This window comes from Canis lupus, chromosome 18 (assembly GCF_003254725.2).
Source record: "Canis lupus dingo isolate Sandy chromosome 18, ASM325472v2, whole genome shotgun sequence".
Classification (NCBI taxonomy): Eukaryota; Metazoa; Chordata; class Mammalia; order Carnivora; family Canidae; genus Canis; species Canis lupus.
Window position 1 is genome coordinate 20,024,967 of NC_064260.1, and position 14,460 is coordinate 20,039,426.

At 34.2% G+C, this 14,460-nt stretch overlaps 1 protein-coding gene across 1 annotated transcript in view; it reads right to left on the reverse strand.

The window, feature by feature from the left end:
• Window positions 1-10,915, reverse strand: part of GNAT3 (G protein subunit alpha transducin 3) — a 54,996-nt gene extending 44,081 nt beyond the window's left edge. Inside the window, exon 1 of the mRNA XM_025449464.2 lies at window positions 10,798-10,915. Coding sequence (XP_025305249.1) covers window positions 10,798-10,915 — 118 coding nt within the window. The remainder of the gene's footprint in view (window positions 1-10,797) is intronic.
• Window positions 10,916-14,460: the final 3,545 nt, after the last annotated feature.

A 14,460-nucleotide genomic window follows, 5' to 3' on the forward strand; every position in this document is an offset into this window, starting at 1 on the left:
GCCATTTTGGTAATTGTTTTCTGGTTGTTATTGTAGTCCTTCTCTGTTCCTTTCTTCTCCTTCCCTCTTCCCTTGTGATTTGATGACTTTCTTTAAATGTTATGTTTTAATTCCTTTCTCATTATTTTTTGTGTATCTGTTACAGATTTTTTATTTGTATGATTACCTTTAGGTTCCTATATAACATCTTACATGTAGAGCAATCTATATTAAGTTAGAAGTCATTTAAAAAAAAAGTTAGAAGTCATTAAGTTAAAAAAAAAACAAAAAACATGAAATTTTCTCTCCCCCTTGATGTTTTATGTATATAAAGCCAAACTTATCTCTTATTTTCTGTATCTATCCATTGACTAATTTTTTGTAGATATAATTGACTTTATGCTTTTGTGTTTTAATCTTCACACTGGCTTTATAAGTGATTGTTCCATTACCTTTATTGTGTGTTTACTTTTACCTGTGAAATCTTTTTCCTTTCATAATTTTCATCTAGCTATGGCCTTTTCTTTCTACTCAGAGAATTTTCTTTAACATTACTTGTAAGACTGATTTAGTGGTGATGAATGCCTCTAACTTTCGTTCATCTGGGAGGCTTTTTATCTCTCCTATTCCAAATGATAACCTTGCTGGGTATAGTATTCTTGGTTGCAGGTTTTCACCTTTCAGTACTTTGAATATATCATGCCACTCTCTTCTGGTCTCCAATGTTTCTGCTGAAAAATCAGCAAAGAGCCTTATGGAGTTGTCCTTGTATATAACATTTTTCTTTTGTTCTAGCTGCTTTTAAAATTCTCTCTTTATCATTACTTGTTGCTATTTCAATTATTATGTGTCTTGGCATGGACCTCCCTGGGTTAATTTTGTTAAGGACTTTCTGTGCTTTCAGGTCCTGGATGTCTGTTTCCTTCCTGAGATGTTATTATTCTTGGTGATGTCACTGAGTTCCCTTAACCCATTCCCATTTTTTACTCTTTTATTCAGCTTGCTTGCTTTCCACTACTCTCATCTACATTGCTGATTTGTTCTTCTGCATCTTCCAATCTGCTATTGATTCCCTCTATAGTATTTTTTATTTTAGTTATTGAATGCCTCATCTCTGATTGGTTCTTTTTTATATTTTATATCTTTGTGAAAGCTTTTACTGTGTTCGTCCACTATTCTCAAGTCCAGTGAGTATCTTTATGACAGTTACTTTGAATTCTCTATCAGACATACTGTTTCTTTGTTTCATTTAGCTTTTTTTTTTTTGCTGTAATTTTGACTGTTTTTTCATTTGATATATATTTCTCTGTCTCATTTTGTCTCACTCTATGTTTACTTCTAGGCAATAAGGAGGTCAGCTACATCTCCTGGTCTTCAATATAGTGGCCTTGTGTAGAAGAGGTCCTGTGTTGCCCTGTAGTGCAGTGCCCCCCTGGTGACCAGAACCAGATGATCCAGAGTTGTCTTCTGTGTGGCTGCATGTGCCCTACTGTTGTCACTAGGTTGCTCTTGTCTTCTGCCCATCCAGCTGCAATGCATTGGGTGCAGACATACCTAGTGTCAGGGCTTGCTCCCTGTGCAGCCCCCTACGAAGCTTGGATGCAGGAATTACGAGTGTGCTGGTGTATGCGGTTCTCTTCCCTTCTCCCTAAAACAGGAATCATTTTAGAATGGCACTGATCTCTGCTTGCAGGGTGTGTGTGTGTGGGCTCTTTAAGGGTAGGGGCTCAGTTTTCTATTGCCTTTTGGCTCTTGCAGAGTTAAGTCCACTGATTTTTAAAGTAATCAGAATTAAACCCCACTGATTGTAAAATCTCTCAAATTTAAGCGCCACTGATTTTCAATGCCAGACTTTACGGAAACTTGTCCTTGCAGTGTGAATCCCCAGTTCCTGGGGTGCCCAGGGTGGAATTTAATACTCTTGCTTTGCTGCCCTTGTGTTGTCCCTCCTGTCTGTGGTTAGTCTTACTGGGAGTAAGGAGTCTTCAGGTCATTGTCAGGGTTAGTTGCATATGTGCAGATGTTATCTCAGTGTGTCCAAGGAACAAGGTGAGATGAGCATACTCCTACTCTACCATCTTCCCTGTACTCCCTTAAAAACCTATATTTTACACCCTTTACCAATTATTAATATTTTGTCATGTTTGCTTTCTTTTATATATATATGTATGTATATATATATGAAATAATGTTTTACATATAAATGTATACTTACACGTATTTAATATACCTTCGAAAGTGGACACTTTACCCATAAATACTTCAGAACACATAATAATAAGGTCATTTTCCCTATAAAATCATAATACTAGTTTCATGCTTGAGAGAATTTATATTAATCCAAAATGTGATCTAATATATAGTCTATATTCAAGTTTATCTGATTGTTCCAAAAAAATGTTTTTCATACCTTTTATATTTCTTGGATCCGAGATCCAGTCTAGGTTTATATATTGCCTCTGATTGTTAGACTATTCAAATTTGTTTAATTTAGAATATTCCCCTTTTCATATTGTTTTTATTTTGTTTTCAAGGCATTAGCATTTTTCTAAAGTCTAGGGTAATTTCTTATATAATGTCCAGTGTTTTATATTTATCTGATTAGATCCAATATAAATATTTTAGCATAAATATGATATAAATAATACTCTATGTTTTACATCACAGCAGTAGGAATATGGTGTAACCTGTATTTCTATGACTGTTAGTATGTCCAAATACCAATTTCTGTGATAGAATACTAATAAGCATCACAAATCTGTAAAATACTTTATGAGACAAACTAAGCATGTTTCATTTGTGTGAAATATTATGGCTATGTACTATCTTTTCTAATGAAATTTTATTTAAGTACTTCCAATTTTATACTTATTTTTAAAATGCAATATTTAAAAGATCATATGAGGTATTCTGGATTTTGAGAAGTATTTTAAAAATATATCATCTTTCTTATCTTATTACTATAAACTTTAGGCTGAAAAAAGAAAATAAAATACAGAATTATGTGATTTTCCCCATACAGTCCTGTTTTACTTAGAAATGGATGATAGACAGATATATCTAAGTGTTCAGTAATTGTGGAACAGGCATGTACATATCTCTTGTATAATAAAGTTTCCCAAAAAAAAACCCTTTCTTAACTACATAGCTATTTTATGCACATTTGATAATTGGGCAAAGGAAAACAAAGGATTGAATATATCAGATCTCCAATGCTCACTTGAGTTGTCCCTCATAATTTCGAGACCAATATATTCATCTATTTGATAGATATATTCATTTGGTTCTGCTATAAACATCACACATTTGAGTGTTCTAAATTATTTTTTCCTTCATATCTTCTGCAGTGTAAACTCTGTCTTGCATTTCATGTACTAATAAAATGATCACTATATTCAATTCTACTTTTAATCATTCCTCTCACTTAAAATCCATATGCAGTCACCTACCACGTTCTTTTGACCTTGTCTCTGCATGCTCCTCAAATCTTACTTCCATACTTGTAATTTCCACTTTAATTTACAATCTCAAAAGAACTTGCATAGCAGTGACAGTTTCCTAGTTGGCCTACCTACCTCAATCATTCTCATAAAACCTTTGTCTCACAGTGTAGCCAGGATGGTTTTTGATGCCCCTCCCCCCAATCCAAATGTTATCATTCTCACTTATATTCTGAAAACCTATCAATATCTTCCAATTGAATTAAACAAGCTCTATATGGATGACATATGGCTTTTTTCTAGCTCTGTTTCCACATACCAAATGTAAGGCTATGCTTTAGACACTATGAAGCTTACAGAAATATTTTAGATTCCAATTCTGTCATTCTTCCATACATATATCATGCATGTAGGCATTCCTGTACTAAGCCATAGGAATTCAATGAAGAACAAAACCTGACATATTGTTTGTTGTCATAGACCTTATAATGCAGATAAACATTTAAAACTTATACAGATAAAAATAAAAGGCTTTGCTTTCTTATAAACTAATTTGTGATCTTAGAAACTGAATTAACTTCTTAAGTTCTTGTTTTCTTATCTGTATAATGAAAATAATATCTATTTCATAGGGCTGTTTTTGTAGATAGCAAGCAGTGCAAAAAAGAAATATGAGATCCATTCTATCAAAGATAGAGATAAAACTCAACTTTGCCACAATGGGGAAATAATGATCACAAAGGAATTAAAGGAGATTGAAACACAGAGTTAAAGGGAAAAAATATAATTGGGAGCTTCATAATATAAAGCTTAGGGGTAAATTGGCAGCAAGATAAGACTGAAAATTAATTTTCTAGGTCTCCTAAAGTGTAATCAGTTCACTGATAAATAACAGAAGCTTGCAAATATAGGTCAAGACAATGGACAAAGGAAAGATATTAGTGTCGTTCTTCCAGAGGAGATAGTTCTGATGTGAGGTCCCCGAGAGACAGTACAGATTTCAGAACACAAAGATCCAAGGACAAACCTGGACAGGTGAAACCCCTGAAGAAAGGGGGAGAAGAAGTGGAGTTCACCAAAAGGAGAGGTGACAGATATAAAACACCAGAGGGTATTGCAGTATTACACGATACGTAAAGAAGAGATGCAAAGTTACTGAGGTCTGAGTTTTGTGAATTGGGGTTAATCAGGGCTCTATGAGAGAGAACATTTTAGTAGAGATTAAATTGCAATTAGCTAAACAGAATGTATATGGTAAGAAAACAGAAGCAGTGAGCAAACACTATGAGAAGTATGTTTAAAAAGATACCTATGTAAGGTAAACTCAAGGAGATAGAGTCCAGAATGTTTTTAGGCTAGAGAAGAGAAATACTTCCATGTACGGAGAGTAAGGAGCTAGTAAAGAAGACTTTTGAAAATGCAAAAAAAGATAAAACAATTTTATTAAGCAAAATTCTTAAGATATAGCAAAGGATAAAATTTGTAACACAGTGGCTGAAATTAGGTTTAAACTGAAAATAGTGCAGTGAGATTTGCAGCTGATGATTGATCACTATCTAGTACATAGGTGTTGATCTCAGGTGAGGTAAAGGGGAGTTCTAGAGGAACATGATATTGGGAATGCAGGAACAGCTTCCCTTTGGAGGACTGTAGTAGAAAACTAGGACGGAGTAAAATAATTGTTGGTCCAGCTAACATTAAAAACAGAAAATTAAAAAAAAAAAAAGAACCCAGAAAATTGTCAGCCAGGAAACAGAAAATGATAGCATTTTATTCTTCAACACCTGGGAATGAGGGAAATTAAGGGGATACTTGAGTCAGGGTTAGATCAGCACTAAGAGCTGAAAAGATGTTGAATAGCATCACTTTGGCAGAAATTGGTTGGCTTCAGTGTATTAGAACAATGGTGAATGGACAATTTTGAGGAATTCTGAAGGGCCAAGGGTATGACTGTCAATGAAAGCAGAAGATTAAGGGAACAAGATATTTCAGAATTGTCTGAGGAACACAGTTAAAAAGGTTGATTCCGATTAGTGGGGGCAGGAAAGTATATGAAATTAAAGAAATAACTCAGCAAGTGTCAAAAAGAATGAGAGTGTGTAAAATGCTGGTCAGAGACTGAAACTTTCAGATAACTTAAAAAAGGAACAATTTTAAGTAGCATACCTATTCTATTTAAATATAAAGTATTGAGGCAGGAATGAAAGCTGGGACATCTGCTTTATTTTTATTATTATTTTAAAGATTTTTGTTTATTCATTTGAGAGAAAATACAAGCAGGGGGAGGGTAGAGGGATGGGGGAGACAGCCTACTGCCTGAGCAGGGAGCCTGATGTGGGACTCGATCCCAGGACCCTGGGATCATGACCTGAGCTGAAGGCAGATGCTTAACCAGGCCCCCCCCCCCCGTGCACCTGCTTTAAAGCATCAGGATCTAATAAACAGAATGGGTGTTTTCCCACATCTTGATGGGTCTCGCCCTCAGTTTCACCTTGAATCAATCCAACTTGTATAGGTTCAAGTTTACCGTGATAGATTTACACATCAGTACTTGGAGAAAACTTAAGATACACAGATGGATTCTGAGTTTGAGTATAAAATTTTAACTTGGAGGTATATTATATGTGAAATCTATCATGGAGACGTTATGCTCTCAAATGTTCACCACGCTCCTACCTCTGTGACAGTTTGGAGGGGCAAATAACTTTTTGTTGGCTTCTCATGGTGCTTATGTAAATGTTTTTAAAATTACAGTATTGCTTGCTCTTGAATCAATAATGCAGAGTTTGAATGAGAAAAAAGTGAATACAAAAATGTTCTGCAATATTGTTAGAGAGGTTCTGTTAAATTAGAGTTAACAAGAGCCATTTTCAGAGTATTTAATTTCATTTACACTACTGTAATAAATGGTTTGCATCTTTTATGTGAGAGACTTGAGTCTATGGATAAGATGTGCTAATTAAGATAAATAAACATCCAAATGTATCCACAACATTTGTCTAAGTACTCTGTCTATTGGAAAAAGAAACATTATATAGAGCTATTTAATACTCCCATCTGCCATTCTTGGTAAATAAATACAACATTATAAATATTTGGCTTTCCTTTTAGAGCTTTCAAATTGTTATGGTGCAAATAGTTCACTGTATTTTAGAGAAAATTTGAAACTCTCCAAGTAGACTTTTTCTGTCTGTTTTCTCTTCACTTTACTGAAAAGCAATTTTAAACATTTGTACTAAATATATTTGTTCATCCACAGGATTGGATATCTTTAGAAAGATAGAATAAAATTATTTTATAATATTTTAAACAAAAATACATTAATAGAGCAAGGAAAGGACAGCTTTAATTTGAATAAACAAAACAAATAATTGAAAACATTATTTAGGAATATGTCTTACATGTTGCTCACTTATCAGTAGTGATCAGAAAGAAATTTATTGGTTAATCCTAAAGTAATTATCCCAGGGGTCTATTTGTCTGATGACACCTATGGATAGGCATTGACTCTTGGTGTAATAGAAATTCAAAATAGAATTTCTTATACTTGATGAATTTATAATCTAGCCTGTGACTCAGGAACACCTCCAGTTTCCTGCACACTATCACACTCATATTTAGAGATACTTTTAAAAATAAAAATAAAGACCTACTTAAAAAAAAGAATAAAAATGAGAACTTTGATTTAATCTGAGTTTGTGTCCTCTTTTAGGTATACATAAAAGGAAAACAAAAGGAAGAAAAATTGTATACATTTATTGACATTCAATTTATTTCAATTTTGTAAATATGTTACACAACAAAAATTACATTTGCAATTTATAAAGTACTTTCACACCCACCATTTCTCTGAGGTTATGTGGCTAGCCCGAGGTAACTCAGAGATGCAAAAAAAGCATAACGTAATGAAAGTATGAAGTCAACTTTTTATCTCAAATGGCTTAAAAACACATTGTACTCTATTTGTTTTGAATTCTCTTCACTCTGCAGGTGGATAAACCTATTCAGCCAATTCTACTGTGCATATTTAGTTTTACCAATTATTTTGTAACAAGTTTTTAGACAGTGTCAGAATTAAAATAATTCTCCCACTATCATACTAGAAAAATGATACACTTTCCAAAATATCCATATGTTGAGTAAGCGGGACCATTTGAAAAGTTTGAAAGTGTTGATTACCTAAGTAAATATAAGCACATTCAAAGGAGATATATTTTATCTTTGGACCCTGTTTAAGTTCATGTTTCTAAGAGTCAGATATTTGCAGTAATATTTTTAAACAATAAAGTTCGAATGGCACAATTTTAAAAATTATGAGATGTTTACAATATAGCAGATAGAAAAATAAAGAATAGAAGGGCCAAGATCTAAAAGAAAACTAATGATGAACAGTCCAGAATAGTGCTGGAAATCACTGGCTAAAAGCTAATTATAATATCATAATTGCAAATTGTAGAATGAATGTGACAGTGTCAAATATGAAGAGAAAACAAAACTAATTTTCCTTAAACTTCCCATTAAGCTCTGAGTCTACAGGAGTACAAAAGAAATTAACGGAAAATATAAAGAGAAGCGACAGAAAGAATTGAAATGATCCACACTGATTTTGCAATTAAATGACAGGTATTTCTTTTGAATAGAAATAAAATTTAATCAAATATTTATAAATTAAGTCTTTAAAAATAACTAAGAATTCTCCAAAAGAGAACATGTTATTCAATAAAATTTGTTCTTCTAATTAAAATGTAGTCTTTCTGGGGCATCTTTATAGTTTTTTTTTTTTTTTTTTTTAAGCACATGACATTACTGTTCTAATAGTAATTTTCAAATGTGCCAGGAAGGTCTGAGTCATCTCCACTGTTTCCTAGAAGACTGCTTTTTGCTAAGGAAAAAGATTTGGCATCTCTTTTGTAATTTGACTAAATGTCTGAAAGGCATAATAAAGAGGGAACCTGTCTGCAAGGTGATCCTTTATTTGTAGAATAGCAATTAGATAGCTCTTTAACTTCAGTGAAATTTTGTGTCCAATAATAATACCAAATGGTACAACGACTTTACAGCACATGTTAAATTTGGTAAGTTGTGTTATGTGTTTAAGCGCCCAGAATTTATTAGATAAGAGGATCAACGTAAAGAATGAATTCTGTCAAAAATAATTTTCTATTTGAATCTTTTCAAAAATTGAGGTATAGTCTGGATCTGATCACTACTGAGGCGTAACTGGTTAGTCCCACATGACAAAAAACATTGATAAACTTTAAAACTGTTGTTTGGACTGCTCTCGGCTCTCGTGAATAAGAATCATTGTTTCAGTGTTGGGAAAAATTAAGTAGATTTCATTTCTGAAGGGATTTGAGGGTAGGATGGGGAAGTTTTAGGTTAGTTCTACTAGCTTTCTTAGGTCTTAATGAGGCCATGTTGCATATTAAAAATTACTGTTTAGAGAATTTGAGTTCAAGAAAAAAAATGAGGATCAAAGCAGAGTTGTTACAAAACTTTGTTGTTTTGAACTTGACAATTGAATGATCATACATAATACTCAGAGTCCAGAAAGGAAAACTTAGACAAATATTTGGAATAGACTGGAAGAGGAAGACTTGAGAATCAGATTCACTTGTGTAAATAAGGAGTTCAGTGCACATATCATAAGAACCAAATAAATCCACGCATGGTGCATGGTAACTTTGGAACTGTACTTGTGAAATCGTGATGGTCTTGGGAGAGTAAGAGGTAAAATAGTGCTGCTAACTACTCTTTTAGATCTCTGGTACTAAAAGTTATCATCTCTTCTTGCTCTATCTCAACCCCTTTAATCTAAAAATTACTGGCATATTGAGTATATGTCTGTTCTTTTGAAATTTTATTCAAACATAGGAATTTTTTTTAAAGATTTTATTTATTTATTCATGAGAGAGAGAGAGAGGCAGAGACACAGGCAGAGGGAGAAGCAGGCTCCATGCACCAGGAGCCCGATGTGGGATTTGATCCTGGGTCTCCAGGATCGCGCCCTGGGCCAAAGGCAGGCGCTAAACCGCTGCGCCACCCAGGGATCCCTCAAACATAGGAATTTTTAAATATATTTTGTCATTACTATTATACCACTGTTCTTAGTACTAGAGGGACACTGAATGCATTTGTAGGAATGTTTGTCTTTCCGTCTCACCTTTTGTTTGCTTTCTCTATGTCCACATTACTTTTACTCGTGATCAAAGCCTCAGAGAGTGCTCTGGAGTGTGGTGCTTTCATAAGAGTTGGCCCCAACATCTTTCTAAGTTACCAACCCTTAGTTAGTAACTTGCAAGTGCTGTGGACAAGTGCATAGCCACAGAACTTGTGCATAAAGGGAGAGAACATTCTCTTTCTTTGAGGAGCAAGTGCTGGGAATCCCACAATTGGTTTCTGAGACACTCTTGCCACTGGGAGCAAATTAGACTCAGTAAGGGAGGCACTTAAAAAAATGAGGGCATTTCATGTGAAAGATACACAATTCTGAAATAAAATGAGTCTTTCTGTGTGTACCAAACAGACAACTGATTTAAGTTCTTGTTTTGATCTCTTTAAATAGGTTTTGATTTTTATTTTGAAAACATATTTATCTTGACGTGACTACTACATGTTAGAATTTTTATGTTGAGAATAATATTCAGTATATAGATTTTCCTTCAGTTCATTAAACATTTGTTGAATTTAGAGTTGTAGTAAAACATTGTTCTGAGTTTTAAAAGGATAAAAAGTATAAGGAACATAATTCCTGACCTGAATCAATATATAGATATCCTGAAAGTCTTTAAATGGAATATTTTGCAAGTATACAGGCAATATCACAGACAGTATTCAGAAGCCTGAAAAAAAAGAAGCCTGAATAATGTTATTAATATAAATTACCTTATCATTCATTACTCTCTAAATAACTTGAGACTAGTTGTTTTTCACAGCACAAGTAATTAAATACCATATTAAGTTTGATATCAAACAACTGAACATATTTCTCTTCAAAGTAACATCACACTTTACAACTTGTAATTAAAGGATTGTTTTCAGTATTAAATAACTGATATTCAGAAAATGATTAGGGTGTGATAAAATAAAAAAATGTATATGAGTTTTCTTTTAATAATAGGCAATTGTATTATTGGCAAAGGAATTGAATCATCTCATAAATAGTTGTTTCTCTGCTTAAGAAAAAAAAAAAAAGTAAAATACCAAACAAACAAAATATTTATAGAGTGGAGATAATGTCTATTTAAGTTTCCAGACACATATTCATAATAAATCTCCCATTTGGTAATATACCTGAAATTAAAATTTGAGGAATGGAAATGCATCATAAGTGTAAAAAAATTGGAGTTTTGAAAACAAAAGGAAAAGAGAATGTTACCTAATAACAGCAACTTTACAGTTCTTGCATCTCGCTCAGCATCTTCCTGAAGCTTTTTCTCCAGTTCTTTTGATCTTTTGGCTGACTCCTTGCTCTCTGAACTGATTCCGCTTCCCATCTTGTGGTGTTAGATACTTGTCAGTTTATTTGTCCAAACTTTTTCAAACATCCAGCACAGCTCTGGCTTGGATGAGGGACGGCAGAAGCAGTGGTCTGCAGAGGTTCCTAACAGCCCACTCCCTCACTCTGAGATTCTGCTTTGACTAAGGAGATGCTTTCTGAGCTGTCACATGATCAAAGCGTAAAGCCATAGGACACCATGGTTGTATGGCTGGAAGCAAAAGAGGAAATTCATTATGCTTTCAAATTAAATGGCCACTAATGGCACATCTTCAAAAGCTTGCTCAGCTTCCTTAAAGAATAGGGTATAATAGTGTAGAACGTGGTCAAAATCTATACACTAGAGATAATATGCAATCAGAACATTTCTCACTAATAGATAATATTTATTGCTGTGATGTAAAGTTTTTACTAATCAGATATTTGAGTTTTCAAATTCTTCACAACCATTCCAGTATCACTATCAGAATATTTATATTGAATCATCCAAATTTACAGTCTTGTGTATTTAGATTATCACTAAAAATTATTGGGAATCTCTTAGTATTAACTAGAAAACATGTTTCTTAGAAAATAGAAACACATAAATGTAGTTCCTATATTTATACTTATTAACGTATTGCCACAGACAGAATTCAACACATACTGCTTTTAAATTATTGATTTTCATCTCATAGGATTCATCTCTATAAATTGAGAATTTACTGCTTGTGAGAAAGCCAATCCATCAACATTACTCTAGGGCCCACTTGGTGTAGACACTGGACTGTGTTCAATTTAGGCAGTGCATTAACTCTTTGGGGCCATTAAGCAACAGCTGTTGTGCTGGAAGCACTTTTATTGATTTGGTACCAAGAAAATACAAAACAATGTTCTTTGAAATGGTAAGTAATTTGGTTCTTCCTGAAAAGTAAGAACAGTAAATACGTCTAAATATGTTCCCTGCCTTTCAACTATCCTAATAGATATCATGAACTTGAAGACCTGCAAGGTAGAGGGCAAAGATTATGTTGTACAACTTATATGAGGCATAAAAAAGCACTTATTAGGTAGATGAGATATTTCATAAACAGGGTTGGCTACTGGTGGCAGCAGGCAAATCTTTCAATGAATATTTCGGGATCTGTGAATGTGCCCCGACCAGGAAATGCTGGACTATCGTCAATCCATCCACATGGCAGTGCAGTTCTTCTTTTGAGATCTTCCGCAAAGACTGAACAGGTGGGGTTTTGCATATTCATAAAGCAAGGAAATGTTAGGCTTCCGAATCAAATACATATTCCTAATTTGTTTACTTTTTCACATACAATATTAGGCTGCAGATATATAAGCATAGTCAAAACTTCTGGATTTCACCTCTCCAAAGCCATGTTATGATAGTATAAAGATGTGGAAAAGTAGGTACGCAAGGGTTTGTGCAAATCATGTGGTATAGCTTTTACAATGCAAAAGGCCTGCCCCAAAGGAACAAGATTTGCACTGCTTCATTTATTTAACCTCATCCATGAACACGGAGTTCACTCTGACAGCAATGCAAAATAAAAACGTTAAAATAAATTTGTTTTTGCCTATTGTTTTTATATCAAAATCATATATACTGAGTACCTTGAATATACTGGATTTTTGCATATTTCATAACAGTTATGAACTACGAGACTTCATATAATTTGCATTCAAGTAAATATACCTGAGTTTTAAAAGGATAAAAAGTATACCTGGGCACATACCTGGGCTTTGAAAAGAGAAGCATTTTACTCAGCCTTCCTAAGTAGGTTATTAAACTGACCAACTCTTTCAGGGCTGTGTACAGTTTTCTGCACTATATAAAATTATGAACTTCTACTTTTCTGTGTATCCCAGAATGGTTAGTCATCAACTTTAAGACTATTGTATGATTTCTTTCAGCAGTGATTAAAATAAGCTTGATACACAATTCAAGATGTGTCTATATTTAGGGGTGGCAGGCTGGAGAGAGCCAGGGAGAAGAGAAAGGTTCCTATTTCAGCCCTCTCCCCTGGGTACCTGGGACAAAGCTTTACTAATGAGCTGGGTTGTTAATACACTATTAGTCCTGTGGCTTCACCTAGAACTATAGTTTCCTGGGCCTAAGAAAATGATGAAAATAAAATAATAAACACTAGAGTGGGGACAATATCTTACTAGCTTGGATGTGTGCTATAGTATTTGGCACACTGTTAGCCATATGAAAAGTTCAAAAATTAGTTCTTGCTGATAGATTGAGGCCTGGAGTCCTTTTTATTTCTTATGCTCTGATAAGGTGACAAAATGGTTATGGGCTCCTTTCCAATGTTCATTGTTATAGTAGGTCTGTCTCAACAACCTAGAAACTTTAGAGTATCTCCAAATATCAATGAGAAAGCCCAATTTTGGTCTGAAATAATGTCAAATGATGTCAATTTACCTTTCTTTTTTCCCAGTCTTAGAAATGACATTGGTATACTCTCTTTCTATGGTAAAACCTCATTTCATAGTGAGAGAAAATGGATAAAAGTTAACAATGGGAAAGATAACTATGTTAGATGCTTTTTATTCAGGGGAAAATGTGGCCATAAATTTTGTTTTTGAAAACAAACATAAAGTTATCCAAGACACTATAATGTTAGAGTTCTCCGTATTAGCCTGCTGAAGGGATTGCTGTGTACACACCACACACACACACACACACACACACACACACACACACACCAGAGCCTGAAAGCAAGAGATATTGTATATCAGTATCATGGTCTTTTAGAATAATCACTGAGAATGACTTCTAAGAACCTTGTTGCTTTTTAATTTTTTATTTCATGGCATTAGGCTGACTGAGAATATCTTCTTTTGGCACCAGGCTGTGGGAAAGGAAATAGACTTGAGGTAAAGTACAGAGAGAGTCTTCAGTTCTAAATTAGGTCACTGAAATACCACAAGCTTTGTATGGTGTGGATAATTTTTCCTCTTGATATTTTTGGTCAGGGTCTCAGTATTATCTTCAGAAGGGGATATTAGCCCTTAAAAAGTTTGAGTAATCACTATTTTACATTTATAATTCAACATCTAGCTTGAGATGACATGCAATCATTCACCTGCTTTTCATGGTGAAATTTCAAACCATGTTTTTGTAGATGTCTCTTTTGCCAGAATTACCTGGGCTTCAAGCTGGATTTCCTCCAAGGATGTGCTTTGTGGCTGACTTTAAAAAGTGGTTTCAATGGCTCAGCTCCTTCTGGAAATTGTAAATCCAGGCTACCATCTGTATTGTTCTTCATTTTGTTTCCATATATTATAGCAGGTGTTGACTTCAGACATTGGGCCCTGGGTGGTTTGAGTCCTGGCTACCTTAGCAATGACCTTTATCCTTGCATATTCCCCTGAAATTTGAGGCAAACCATCCCTCCTTTGCTAATGGTACTCCAATGTGTACTTCTGTGAGCTCTGTGTATGGTATTTCCTCCAGAGAGTTCACATCTTTGGGGACTTCCTGAGAGCAGTCTTTTGATCTTAAGGGAATAGGGCAAAACTTGCTGTTTCAAGTTAGTACAT